Source organism: Columba livia, chromosome 13 (assembly GCF_036013475.1).
Source record: "Columba livia isolate bColLiv1 breed racing homer chromosome 13, bColLiv1.pat.W.v2, whole genome shotgun sequence".
Classification (NCBI taxonomy): domain Eukaryota; kingdom Metazoa; phylum Chordata; class Aves; order Columbiformes; family Columbidae; genus Columba; species Columba livia.
In genome coordinates this window covers 11,069,868-11,083,589 of record NC_088614.1, presented here as the reverse complement: position 1 = coordinate 11,083,589, position 13,722 = coordinate 11,069,868, and the positions used below count along the sequence as shown (strand labels likewise).

Genomic DNA, 13,722 nt, shown 5'->3' with positions numbered 1-13,722 from the left:
TCAGACTCAGTAGGTTCAGAAAAAATCAGAACTGCAGATGCAAAGCAGAGACAAGATTACTGGGCAGGGAATTCTAGTGCTCCAAAGAGCAACACTAAGGAGAAAAAGTTGCAATCTGAGAGTCTACCAACCAAACAATTACATCCTATTTCCTCGTTAAAGAATAAGAATGATGAGATGACAAGGTTTTCAAATCCTTTTAACAAAGCAAAAGGCTTTTGGAAGCTAAAACCAGGAGCCATTACTTACTTCATCACTGAAGTTCCGGAAGGCAGCAACTCTCTCCTCCACACAATCTTGGCTAAGAGGTACAAGCTTTATGCGTTGAATAATCTTCAAAAAGAAAAGCAGGAATCAGGGTAGGTAATCAATGTTCTATGTATGTATAGTAATAAAATACTTTTTTGAAGCATTAATGAAATGCTCCAGATTAAAGAGAAATAATTTCATTTTTATTTACTGGCTTATCTCCTTGCTTTGTTGAGTAGCAGGAATATTTTGTACAATGACTACAAAATAGCTCCAGAAAGATCTTCCTGATTATCAAGCAGCAGGAAAGAAATACAGTTTTAAATTCCTATAGCACTGTAGCGTCTTCTAACTCATTAAATATAATTTTTTGTTTTAAGTGATGTGAGACATCCTGGGCTTTCAAGGGCATTAGGAAGGCTGCACTTCAAACAGAACTCTTGCAACTTACATCAAAGGCCCTGTCAACGTGACCAGCGTGATATTCATCAAAAAAAGTGATTAAGTCTAGCAGAAGGTAGAACGTGGAGTCAACGGATTTCTTTGCACTTATTCCCTGAGCTTTGTACCTGAAAGAAATTGGTTTACAATTTTATTGTGCAAAATGGCAACCATTTATAAACATGCATGTGCAATTCTTGGACGCGGAAACATCACATACAAGGGCAGAAGGCATTTAACAAAGGACAGCTTTAATTTTCCTTTACCAAGAGGCAGAATTTTTATGGGTTGTAGCTTCGAAAAAAATACTTTTATTCGCTTTTAGTCTTTCATCAAATCCAGCATTTTTTTTTTTCCTTTCAAATGTTTACACTTCCCATATTCACGGGGAAAACAGCGACAGGAACCAGAGACCTGCAAGGCAAGTGCTGTACGAGCATGTTTAACATGCTGGTTTACAGCAGACAATTCTCCAGCACAACTGCTTGCTCCAGGCAAGAAGTTAAGACTTAAAAATGGATTAGATGCTTCTGTGTGCTCATTCTGGCTACACTTGCTTGTAGATGAACCAAAGGGCTGTCTGCTCGCACTCCTAACGGCACGAGGGCAGAAAGGAGCTCCTTCCTCAAGGTCACGGTCAGTGTGGTCAAGCGCGTGTTCCCCATCGTGCTGCTGCAGCGGGGGAAGCCAGATACCCAAGAGAAAAGGTGCAGAGGCTGCGTCGCCTGCATCCCCCAGTCCTGGCTGCAGTGCGGTACGGGAAGCAAAGCCCGATATTACACATAATTGGAAAGAAGATGAGCTAATCAGAACTGCTTTGGCTTTGCAATCATGAAGGTCCGCAGCTGTAAAGTGGGGTTATTGAACAGAAATAGTTAGCGCTCTCACACAGATCAAAGCAAGCAGCGAAACAAAGCCCATTATGGCCTTTGCTGAAGCTTCAACTCAAGACACGGGTTTAATTCTCCTTAATGTCTGCTACCAAATGAGTTTCTCACTAAGTCAATGCGGCACCCATTTTCACTCGGTGTGCAGCCTCACTCACTGAAGGGAAGGCTGACTGAAGGAGCAACTGGCAAACGCCACTTGTCAAAAAGAAGAAAGGCAAAGGCCTCTGACCATAATCAATACATTTCTGTATTTGTCTTCACAATTTCAAAGTGCCAGCAAGCGTGCTTCATTTATTTATACTCTTTCCCCAGCAGAAAGGTTAAGGAAAAGCAGTAAGATATTTCTCACAGGTATCTACGTTTTGCTCTGGTAAAATATAGGAACCGTCCACAGAAGTTGCTGTGACAAGATGCATCAAAAGATGATGATTAAAAATAAATTCCCAAAGCTATTTTGCAATTATAGCCTTTCAGAAGCAGGTTATTCCTAACTTGCAGCTGGTAATGAATCTTGAGCACTGATGTCTCCCAAACATGTATCCTAATTAGCACACCAATATTGCAGGTGACATTGTTTGATCCCTTGCATTTCTGTCTCTTTTCTAAACACCACATGGCACTTTCCTAAAGTAACAGGCTGCAGAAATGAGGTCCACCAGTTACAATAGCCCTATACACACCTCAGCTTAAATGTTCCCTTTTCAGCTTTTATTTAAGCAGCAGGGAAATACAGTTTTCAGACAGTTACTAAACTTGCTGCTCTGCTGTTACAACTCAGAATTACTGGGTTTGTAGCTCGCTCTCAATACTATTTCAATTGTGCGCAAGGAATCTGCAACTATTATGATATTTTGCTTTAAAAATCACCTAAACCATACAATTAATTATATTTATTGCTCCTTGATAGACTGTCTCCAGTTGGCAATCCTGCAATTCCCTTTTCCTGGTTTACCTACAGATAAAGCTTCTTGCCAAATTTACCTGACCTGCCACTAAAGATTACCCTCCTGGTTTCAGTCTTACCTCTCCGCAATGGCATGGGCCATGTTCTTCAATCGCTCTTTGTTCGACTGGGGAGTGCTGATCTGGGGAACGACGGGACTGAGGAGCTTGTTCATCAGTTCTAAAACTTTGTCGGGGTTCTGTTGATATTAAAGTTACACACAAGTAAGAGAAGCATGATGGGACTTGATGCTTTAAACTCCTTTAAAAAGCAGAGAGGTCTCATGCAGTGGTGCCTAGTGCAAGCTCAGAGATGCCTCCCTTCCACACAGAACCAAGATCATATTAGCTGTCAGAAATGTAAAGCTTCATGTGAAGAAGTATTTTCCCATAATTTTCCTCTAAAACAGTGGCTATGGCTCTACCTACTTTTATTTCAAATACATTTCAAAAGGAAACAAGAGTACTCACTATAGAGCCCAGCTATTTGAAACTTGAATTCAACATCTACGAAGCTGAAAGGGCACACTCTGGGTAAATAACTTCACTAGTGTGATGGTTTGACTACCATCGCAACCAGCCAGAATAAAACCACACATGGGACAACCTCTTCAAAAGATCCCATTGATCAAGAACCAGGATGTTTTACATCAGAATGGAGTGCAATCCACCTGCTAGGGAATAGACTGCCTTAGCTTATTGATTATTGGGTATACTGCTTCTTACAGAACATGGTTAAAAATTGCTTATATAGAATTCGCTTAGCATAACTTCTGCAAGCTGAGAACCTTTCAACTCTCTGCTTTGTTAAGAAAAAAATTACCTCCATCTTCAAGCTAAAAGATAAGGGGAGCTGCATCCCTGGGGATAAGTAAAGGAACAGAACGGCCTCTAACAGAAGAATGTTTTGGCTGTTTCCAAAAAATTTTCTCCAGCTGTAGGTATGAAATAGCAGCTGAAGGTCTGAACTTCCATTGACAGCCTGCCTGAGGAAAATGTACAGATCCAACAAAGAACAGGGAGAGTCCAGCCTCTTAATTTTGCAATTGGCACGGCGTGACGTGTGGGCGGTGGGGGTAGGATTGTGAAGGTATAATTGTCCAAGTTTTTTTCTGCTGAGGGTCCCTCTTTAAGAGGAGCCGACACCGTGCTGCTCTGTGCTGTACCTTCAGAAAAAATTATTTATTTTAGAAGAATTTCTGGAATCCACACCTGAGTCTCTGCTGTGGGAAACCTGGGGAAAAGGTACCTTCCTAACACATCTGTGTTTGCTCACTGAAACCCCTCTACACATACCCAATGGCTCTGCTTTAACAGCGGCAGACATAACTTCCTTGAATAAGGACAATTCAATCTCTGAGAATAAATTTAACCTCCTAAACACAGGAAGAATGTTTGGGGAAAAAAAAAAATGGTGAACCAGGTACATATTTAAGGCAGTACCTAGAAGATATTTACCTTTGCAAGGTCGTAGAGTTTTGCAGCTTCTTCAAACAATCCTTTATTTTCTGCTGCAGATGCCACTTTGTTAATAACGAGTTTTGTGTCACTTGTAAATTTGTCTATCACTCCAGGCTAAAGAGGGGAGATAAAAACAAAAGGAGAAAAGAGAAATCGGAATGCTTAAAAACTCCTGAATATTCTGTCAAGGCGATGAATATTTTACATGTTGGATTATGATTAGAATGGCCTGTACATTACCATGGGAACATGCAAAAAGGACATGTTAAAAATAGAGCTCTTGTGAGAGAGACTTTCTCCAAAACAGTGTCAGCACTGAGACATCTGCAGTTTCTAATTCATTCAAAATGACCCAGATAACAGGTCAAATTCTAAATTGTTTTAATTTGTTGATGACACATTACAGAGCAGAAGAAAACACAAAAGACTTCAGCATATGCTGTGCCAGGGTCTCCAGGGATGCTGTTTGTGTACATTGGCATGACAGGTTGCAAGTGGAATCTCACTGCGATAATGAAAGGGTGACATGAATTTTAAGAGAAACAATAAACACAAGTAGAATAAAAGAGAGGAAAGAGTCAAGGATATCTGGAAAGGATTTTACTGTAGTGGCAGATGTAAAAACAAAACTATGTAATCTAGAAGAACTGATTTTAAAACTAAGATTGGTATGAAACCAGAATTCAGGAAAGAAAAAGAATACAGTTATATTTAAAAGAAATCAAAGTCAAGAAAAAAGGATTCATCACTAATGATATAATCTAAAAAAACTGTCTTACTAAGAACTGTAAAATAAAATATTAGAGTTCCTTGCTCTTGTGTGTGCAATTTCACTGCTTTTAAGCTGACAGAACAAAAACATCTAAAAGAAAATCCCTGCCAGAAATCACTTATTTTTTTTGATAATAGCAATGGTTGCAGCATGAGCCCTAATCTTAAAGTTAAGATTTAAATGATTCTAGAGTCTGCTTTACACAGAAAGCTGTCGAAGTTGTCACAGTGAACAGAAAAACGTCATTGATTACCTAAAATGTTAATAATTTGCATGCACACTCCTCGTTTCAGGTGAGACCTTTAGGTTTCCTTTTTCTTCTGGCTGTGTAAGCTTACATTTTAGGTTTAGATTACTGCTTTTACAGCACAAGCAAGATCCACCACAACTAAAAACGGCTGATCTTTGATCCAATACTTACCCTTATCCACATGGAGAGGACAGCCCAGTTGTGGCTAGGCCTGCGGTCTGTTAGCCCTTGCTCTCTTAATTACAAGAACTTTTAATGAGTTGCGATACATTTATCCTCTGAGGTGAATGCGGGTAATGTCATGCAGATGGTTTCACACACACACCTCAGTTAACAGAACAATGTCGCATCCACTTACAAGGAAGCAATTTTTACTAATTGCTTTTTTACTATTGTGTACTGAATTTCATTTCCTGCTGTAAAGATGAAATTCTGACCTCACTGAAGTTACCCGATGCCATTTGTTGCTCTAGTTACATCGGCTGTCTACAGGGACAGTTTGCCCTGCGGTTTAGGGCAGGTCATAGATAATTCTGTAAAAGGACCGCACACTTGGAGAATTTGTATGTATTCAAACACAGTAATAATTTGGCTGGTGAAAAATGAAGAAAAGCAAGAGTCCCTCATTACTATTTGGGAAATCACACGTGGTTTGTACTTTTTATGTAAAATACAAACATAAATTGTCAACTCACCTTCCTACTACCATCATTTTCCAGCTTTCCAAGAATCATATCAAACTATATCCACAGAGACGTAAAGTAAGAAAAAGGAAACAAAAATAGATCAATTTCACATATTTCACAACATATTTACTAAGTACAAAGATGCAGTCACGTATGAATGAAAAACAGTGATCGATGTCAAAATCATTTATATATAAATAACAGACAAAAAGACGCGATTAAATATGTTAAACATTTGTCTTTGTGAGATCTCCCATCACCTAGGTCTGCATCAGGCAGAAGGAATAAACAACTTTTCAAGATTGCCATGCCGAATATAGATTACAATGAAGAAATGAATTTCAGTTTAAGTGAGGAAGGTGAAATGTAGCCAAACATACCTCTCTGCTTTCAATTACTAGTTCACTAACGCAACGCAAGAACATATTCTCTCCTTGACTGTCCTTCTCATTCCTACAAAAGAAAAGGAAGAGGCCAGGTACTCCTGTTTCTGAGGACTTCCCAGAAAAGAATAATTCAGCAGGAATAATTAGGAAAAGATTTAGAGACACATATTGGCTCCTACCTGAGGAAGTAGAAATACTGCAGAGCTTCCCTTGGATCCGTTGATTCAAACTTACGGGTGTAAAGCATCAAAAGTCGCACAAAATTCAGACGCCTGATGCCAGGAGGGTCACCTGCCTCATGGCTTACTGCAATGTCAGAAACAACACTGTCAGAGAACCTAATGCTGGGAAATGTTGCTCTGGTCTTAATTTCAAATTGGAGCCATGATCCAGAGCTCTAACACAACTAAATCAATTAACTTTTAGGAGATTGTTCTGATAATGCTGTTTGATCAGTTACATAGACCTGCAGGATACCCTAAGGGCTCAGAAAATACTCCTTTATCGTAAATTAAATGTGCAGGACTTACACAGCTGTGCACTCTGCCCAGAAGATTTCAGGAGCAATTTTAACTCAAACAGGACCAATGCAACATGAACAGCATGACAACGCAAGCGCTCTGTCCGGAAGAGAAAAGCAATTGCAGCTTCAAACTGTGCTGTCAAGAACAATACTTGGAAGTAGAGGAAAGGCTGTTGGTTCACTGCAAAATGTGATTCACCTGAAAAAAAAAAATCACAACATAGAACGTAAGTGGAAATGATTCTGCAATCAGAGATCACGGACAGTGGATGTCTCCTGTCACAGTGCATCACTGTTGTTTACTCAGTGCCAACAGAAAAAAACCACACCAGGCTAAACTAAATACCCATTCACACATCAGTGGCTTATCTGTAACTGCTCCTCTGCAAATATATCACGAAAGACCACAGCATAAAGACATATTGAGGAAGTGAAAGAGAATAAAGTTACTCAGAAAAGTTCCTTTTTCTTTTCAGACAACAAAGCATCATCCCTGATAGACAGAAATACATTCTCTAAAGACCACAACTTTTAATCTTCATTTATACATATGCCAGGTGGTACAAATAATGTTAAACCCCTGGATTTTCTTTTTCAATGATACCAATGATGGCTTATTGTATTTCTTTTCCACACATTTTGATCTGGGTGTGAGTGACGTTACAATCTAGAAGACCGAGGAGAATCAAATTCTGTATGTTTTGAACAGTCTGAGAAGCCAAATTTTGATTGACTAGATGATTACAAGAAAAGGTAAACTCTTGGGCTGTGGATGTTCCTAAAACTTTCTGAAGTGGAAGGAACTGTGATTTGGGTCCCCAGAAAATTGCTTGAAATAGTAATTTAAGAGAAACAATGAACTATGGATGCAGACAGAGAAAAGCCTTGGAAATACATGCCTACAATAGGTAACAATTGCTTTTCTGTTCCATATTCTAAAAGTTGGAAGGTTTGATAGAAGACCTTAGCATATTTATGACAAGAGAAAGCAATCCATAATTTAGCATAGATAAAGTACAAATAGGAGCAATGTTGTTCACAGATGAACATTCACTCTCTGGATTGCTGTGAACACACAGGATTAATTCATCATGATTTACTGAAATCTGCCATTACTCTGGGAAAACATGCTGCCCACAAACACCTTGAGGGTGCCTGTCACTAGAGTGAAGAGCTACAGCGTTCTAAGTGCAGTCTGAGGTTTTCACAACAACAACTGGAAAGTGTCCTAAGCAGAAAAGCAGAGCCCCAGTAACATATTTCTTTGTGGTTTCTTACCATAGTCTTCTAGCAGCTGCTTCTGGAACTGTGATAATGTCAGTCGGTCTTGTGGAGAACTTGCACCATTGTCATCAAAACACACTTGGTTCAGCTAAAAAACATATCCAAAAAAAGCAGCGCAGATATTTCAACTTCACCTTGCACAAGGGATGCACTCACAAGATATTTATTCCATTTGGAAGCCCCTCCTAAGATATGACTGACTAGAAACTACTTCTAATCACAATATCAGGTCCAGCCATTGCCGGGAAGCAAAGATCTCTAACACAGCAGAAATCCAGGAAGATTTAACCTCTTTTCTATCTGTCCATGTTGTCAAACTCCGATGCTGGGACTTTAAATACTCACTAAGCAGTTATTGAAAGCAGTTTTATTTTTACCCAATCTTAACAAATAGATCATTCTACTCCCTCATTCTGACAAAGCAGAGAAACAGGTACTGACCAGTATCTATCATGACTCCACCAAAACCATGAGGACTTTGGACTATAGACACATTGACAGCATCATCATCTGCCAACTGACACCAACATTTCAGCCATAATCCATCCAGAACGGAAAACTCAAAAGATTCTCACTGTAGTAAGCTAACACTACTTGTGATAACAGCTGACAAAGATCAGTGTCAAATGATGAACGTGACACTTCTGCAAAAGACAAATGTCCCCAAATTAACACCCGATAGTTTGGAGGGTCACAGAGCAGCCCTGGGACTCTGGTTCCCCCCACTTCACAATCTGCAAGGTCAAGTCATCCATGTGACACTGATGTGAAACACCAGATCCAGCAGCAGGAAGGTTTGCAGAGCTGTGCAGAAATGCAACACCATTTAGAGCTGTTCCTGGAAAAAGATAAAAACAAACACCACCACAACCCCACCATGCACACTTACCTTCAGCCACAGATAATCTTCTGTTTTATCAGCAACCTCACTCTGGTTATCTGCAATGTCACAGCGGCCAATGATACAATAAACAGCCCTTTTGTATGGGTCAGTATTATTTCTCAGAGCGCGTCTGTAATGAAGACGCAGTTTATTTTCTGTGGCAGGAGATAGTCTAAGGAAAAAAAAAAAGATAAATAAATCAGAGGACATCCTTTTTAGTGGTGCATTAATGTAATGGTAGAGGAGCTATTTTTGTCTGACTGATATTTCATCATTCCAGAAAAAGAGAGCTCACAAAGTCTCTGGAACTCTTTGCATTAGTAAGTAACAAGTGAGCAGGTCGTTGTACCATGAAGTCTTTCAGGAGAGACATTTTCATCTTTATCGTTAAATACTGTCATAATGTTCTTTGTAATTTCATTTCTTGTACTCGCTTGTACAGAATTTATAGAATTGAATCAATAAAGTGTTTTCCTAGACTAAGACCCTGTTTGTCAAATCTGTAGGCAGACAATCTTTTCATATCTGCAATAAAAACCAAAAAAACAAATTATACTGTATCTCATTAAACTATTTGTAACTAAAACTGCTTGCACAAGTAGTAGTTTGGCCAGTGGCCGGTGTGAAGCGACAGCAAAACAGGAAGAGGAGAATAAGCACAAGAAAGATGCAAGTAAATGCCTCTAAAGGCCTCTAACAAACACTACTTGCTTTTATTGTGTGGCATTCTTATAAAAACAGGTGCAGGAAAAAGCATTCCCCAAAGGAAATGCAACTAAAATAAGCAACAGGAGAAATAAGAAGACACAGGATTCATGACAGGAGACTAAATCTGGTATCTTGTGTGCTGTATCCTGCTGTTACACAGCGCAAATCCTATGGTAAAAAAGCAAAACTACATCACTGTATAGTTTTTGAAATGTAAATTTTTGCATATTTTCAAACAACTCTTTATCTCTGGAGATTTTTAGACTCCAAAGCCACAAAATATAAAATATGCAAACCTCTTACATGTAACTTAGGTAGGCAATATACCCACCAGGCAGCCATCGCCACGAGAAGAGACCTGAGCTTCTACCGAGCTACTGATTATTCCACTACCGCACAGCAATTCCCACCCTCACAAAGATCTTTCCTAGTTCCCAATTACCTTCTGTCTTTACTGTGCATGTACTCCTGGAACCAGGTTTTAAACTCGCCCAGCTGGTGCTGTGCCCGTTTCACCACATACATGGCTGCAGTCAAATCCCCGCAGCGCATGCAGTAGTAAATCAGTGCCCAGACGGGATGGCCTTCCACCTCACCATCCTGAAAATAAAATAACAGATAATTAATTTTTAAAAAAGCAGCATATTCAAATTATTTTTCTTTATCACTGGTAAAAAATTCTGTTTGCGTTACAGAAGCCAGAGGTTATGAGGTTTAAGTTCTGCAGAAGTTGTGCAGATTAACACATTACACATTTAGGTATCAACAACTGGTGTCACAATCTCACAATAAGTTTAAGAAAAGAGAAAAAGCAAAACAGGGAGATTGTTACTGCTTTTTTGAAACATCATATTTTTAATACTTGCTTGTGGGTCTCTAAAAAGCCCACCAGAAGAGACCCTACATTCTAGAATTTAGAACTCAAACTACTGAGCACCACCCATGCTTTGGGACTAGCTCTGAACTCCAAGTAATTTTGTCTACCATCTTCCATTTTCCTAATGAAAAATTCCAGAGAAGGATTAAGAGCCAGCTGCCCTAAAAGCAATTTAAACAACAGAAAAACCACCGGAGGACATAGTAGTTTCCTGGCTGTGCTGGAGCAAACGGATTTGTGTTATTATTTTAGCTCAGTTGCTGGTGACGGACATACCTGGAGACCAGGGACAGGCGCGGGCAGTTTGATGTTCAAGAAGCTGCGGACTAGTTGGTAGGTCCCTGGAACTCCACCCAGCTGGGCCTGGTGCAAGTTTCCAAAGACTGTCACCGAGGTGTAATTTTTGTAACTGAAAAACACCACAAACAAAAAAACACCCCATGGGAACAGACTGAAATATATTTGCTACAGAAACACCCACTGCCTTTCAGATTCAACTGAATTAGCAGTTTAAAGGAAATTACCTTGATATTCAAACATTATCATTATGACAAAATGAGGGGAAAACTTCTGATGGTTTCAGAAGATACTTGTATTCAGCAGTCCCAATAGAAACCATGTTTGGAGCCTGTGGTGGATGGCTCTGGGTTCAATTCTCTATCATGAGGTTCCTCTCATTAGGTTCTCCTAGTACTAAGTTAAACTCAATTATGTAACTGGCCAAAAGCCTTTCTCTTCTAATGCTTTAACTCTCAATCCTGTCACAAAAGAACTGTTGAACACCACATATAGCAACAACAAGTTACACCAAGTTCTTTTCTTCTCTGCAGCACACAACAAACTCGTGCACCAGCAGACTACAAAACTGAAAGGCTATGCTAAACACAGGCAAGCATCAGTGCATCTTGATAACTCACACTACGGCTGAGTTAAGCACATGCTCCTCAGGGATTTAAGACCACAGTTGCTTCAAAGCAACTAAGGCAAGAACAGCTGGGAACAGCACAACATCTCTGTCTGTGTGAGGGGCTGGTGAGGCAAGTGAACAGCACAGTATGAGCCAATTCCTGTTAGGAATGAAAAGCTACAAAGCAAAGCACATTGGTGTGTGGGTTGGTTTTTTTGTTTTGTTTGTTTTTTAAATAAAATCAAGCCTGAATGGCCCAGTTTCCACAATTGGGAGGGTTGGGAAGAACTGCACGTAACCAATTCCTAATTTCAGTCAGCAGTTAATGAGACTCCGAAAAATTCAAAAGTTGGATATTTGGCAAATGAGGTTGAGAGTCACTGGCTCATTGCACACTGCTGACACCAAAGAAACAGACGATCTTCCCGATGTGTCGGTTCATCTGTGCTCAGACAGGCACGAGGTGACAAGAGCTGCTGAGCTGTGGCAGCCAAAGCCAGGGGCCAAGAAGGGGCCGTGCCAGGAGACGAACACGTCTCTTCCCAGCGTGCTGCATCGCAGCGCAGCAATTTCCCTGCTCAGATGGCAGGTCTGTACCCGTAACAAATGCCCAAGCACTACACTGTTTGCTTTCCACTGCTGAACTAGCCTGCGGGCATTACATCCACGGTTAGGAGACACCGCAACATCCACGTGTGCAGTGAATACGCAATACGACCACCCAGGCACCCAGCTTTGGGCTGCTCCACAGCCTGCGATTCTCCAAGCGTTTTCTTGGTCAAGGAGCTTAAGTCCCCACGATACTTGCTGATACAGACAGTAAACCACTTTCCAGAGTCTGAAAATCATTGCTAGATGTCTCAGCTTCAGCCTTTCCAATTTTTACAACGTTTCAGTGTAGAAATGGCACGATCAGAACCTGACTCATCGCACCAGATTTGTCCCCCGTGCTGTCCTCGCTTCCTCCCAGCACCAGCTGCTGACAGAGATCAGCAATCAGAAGGGAGTACAGAGAAAAGGGGATTTTTTTGCAGAGAGGAAATAGATCTCTTTCCACTAGTGAAAAATCTTCACATATGACTGACAGATAAAGAATATTCTAAGGGCAACACAAAAGAAAGAAGAAAAGGTTTTTGCATCTTCTAAACAAAGTCCCCATGGATTCAAGGCCTTTTTAACTGGAACAGTTTTTAACTAAAACAGTTTTATACTCAAGTGGCTGCTCTAAGCCCTGCAGAAAAGACAGGCAGACGACACTTCTGTGAGCAGCATGAGGTAGCTGACTTGTTATTATGTTTGTGTGCATTACAAAGTCATTCTGACTTATTAAAAAAATAAACTGTGCTAGCCAGAGCATTCACCTTACCTTTGCTCCAGGTAGCGCAGAGCCTGCCTCACAAACTCCATCCGCACCTCCATGTTGGTCCGGACTTTCAAGGCATCGCTAGCAGGAACCAGGGTAACATCGGTCATTTGTTTCACCATGGCCCACATCTCAGAGATGTTCTATAAACGAGCCATTCCATGTAACAGCGATTAGTATAGAGATGAACCGGCAACACTGTTTTGAGCTACATGGTGTTTTATGCTTTTCTTAAACATTAAAAACACAAGAGTAATGTCAGTTTATATTTGTAATGGAGATACTGGATGTAGCCATGAAAGTAAGCCACTCCTGTCCTGCAGAATTCAAATTTCCTACGCTTCTCTGTATAATTCTTGTGCAAGAAGATGGCTATAAATATTGTACCTGCAATCGTCACCCAGGATCAACAAGGATTTCTAAAACTAGGCTGGGTACTTGGTTCACAGCCTCCTTGCCCATTCCCAGTTCATACTTCCCACTCAGTAAGTACCACAGCAACATCAGGTTTTCATATAAGCAACTGCTCTGGCTGCCATTGGAAAGCTGTGCAATCAGCTATGATAAGAAATATCTAAAGGACACTGAGCACTTGGATACAAAAAAAAGTTGAAAACCATCCAGGTCTGCTCCCTCACAAGGACAAGATCGTATCAGTGTCTACAGGATCAGGGTATCCCTGCTGAAACGGCAAAATACTGAGAAGTAACAGCACTGTCAGCTTCGGCAAGGGTGGGTGTTTGATCTCAGTGCTTCAAAGCAGCAAGAACACTGAAACTCGACGTGTTGTCCCTAGCAAAATGAGCAGAGCTGTTCAAAGCAAAGACGCACACCTGTAGTTCAGATCCGATTGAAGCATTTGCCTCGCAGCTTCTGAACAGCTTTGTGCTCTCCCACTTGCAAAGTTTTTTCATTACTTGACCCTCCTGCAGTATTCTCCTCCAAGCCATTTCTCAAACATGGCCAGGGTTGTGCATTTGGGTTTTTTTGGGGTGGATCAATGCAACACAATTAAAGGAGGAGATTAGAAAAAGGCAGGCAGATCATTGGTTTAAAGTCAATCCTATGGGTTTTCTGCTTTGCTAAGGGAGCCTACTTCA

The 13,722-nt window shown here is 40.5% G+C and overlaps 1 protein-coding gene across 7 annotated transcripts in view; it reads right to left on the bottom strand.

The window, feature by feature from the left end:
* Positions 1-13,722, bottom strand: part of NUP93 (nucleoporin 93) — a 78,261-nt gene that overhangs the window by 5,837 nt on the left and 58,702 nt on the right. For all 7 annotated transcript variants that reach the window (XM_005504774.4, XM_021290714.2, XM_021290715.2 and 4 more), the window contains 13 exons: positions 12,626-12,765; positions 10,629-10,761; positions 9,918-10,075; positions 8,774-8,939; positions 7,879-7,972; positions 6,608-6,799; positions 6,257-6,383; positions 6,072-6,144; positions 5,701-5,745; positions 3,981-4,097; positions 2,604-2,722; positions 701-818; positions 250-333 (listed from right to left, as the gene is read on the bottom strand). In XM_005504774.4, coding sequence (XP_005504831.1) covers positions 250-333; positions 701-818; positions 2,604-2,722; positions 3,981-4,097; positions 5,701-5,745; positions 6,072-6,144; positions 6,257-6,383; positions 6,608-6,799; positions 7,879-7,972; positions 8,774-8,939; positions 9,918-10,075; positions 10,629-10,761; positions 12,626-12,765 — 1,566 coding nt within the window. The remainder of the gene's footprint in view (positions 1-249; positions 334-700; positions 819-2,603; positions 2,723-3,980; positions 4,098-5,700; positions 5,746-6,071; positions 6,145-6,256; positions 6,384-6,607; positions 6,800-7,878; positions 7,973-8,773; positions 8,940-9,917; positions 10,076-10,628; positions 10,762-12,625; positions 12,766-13,722) is intronic.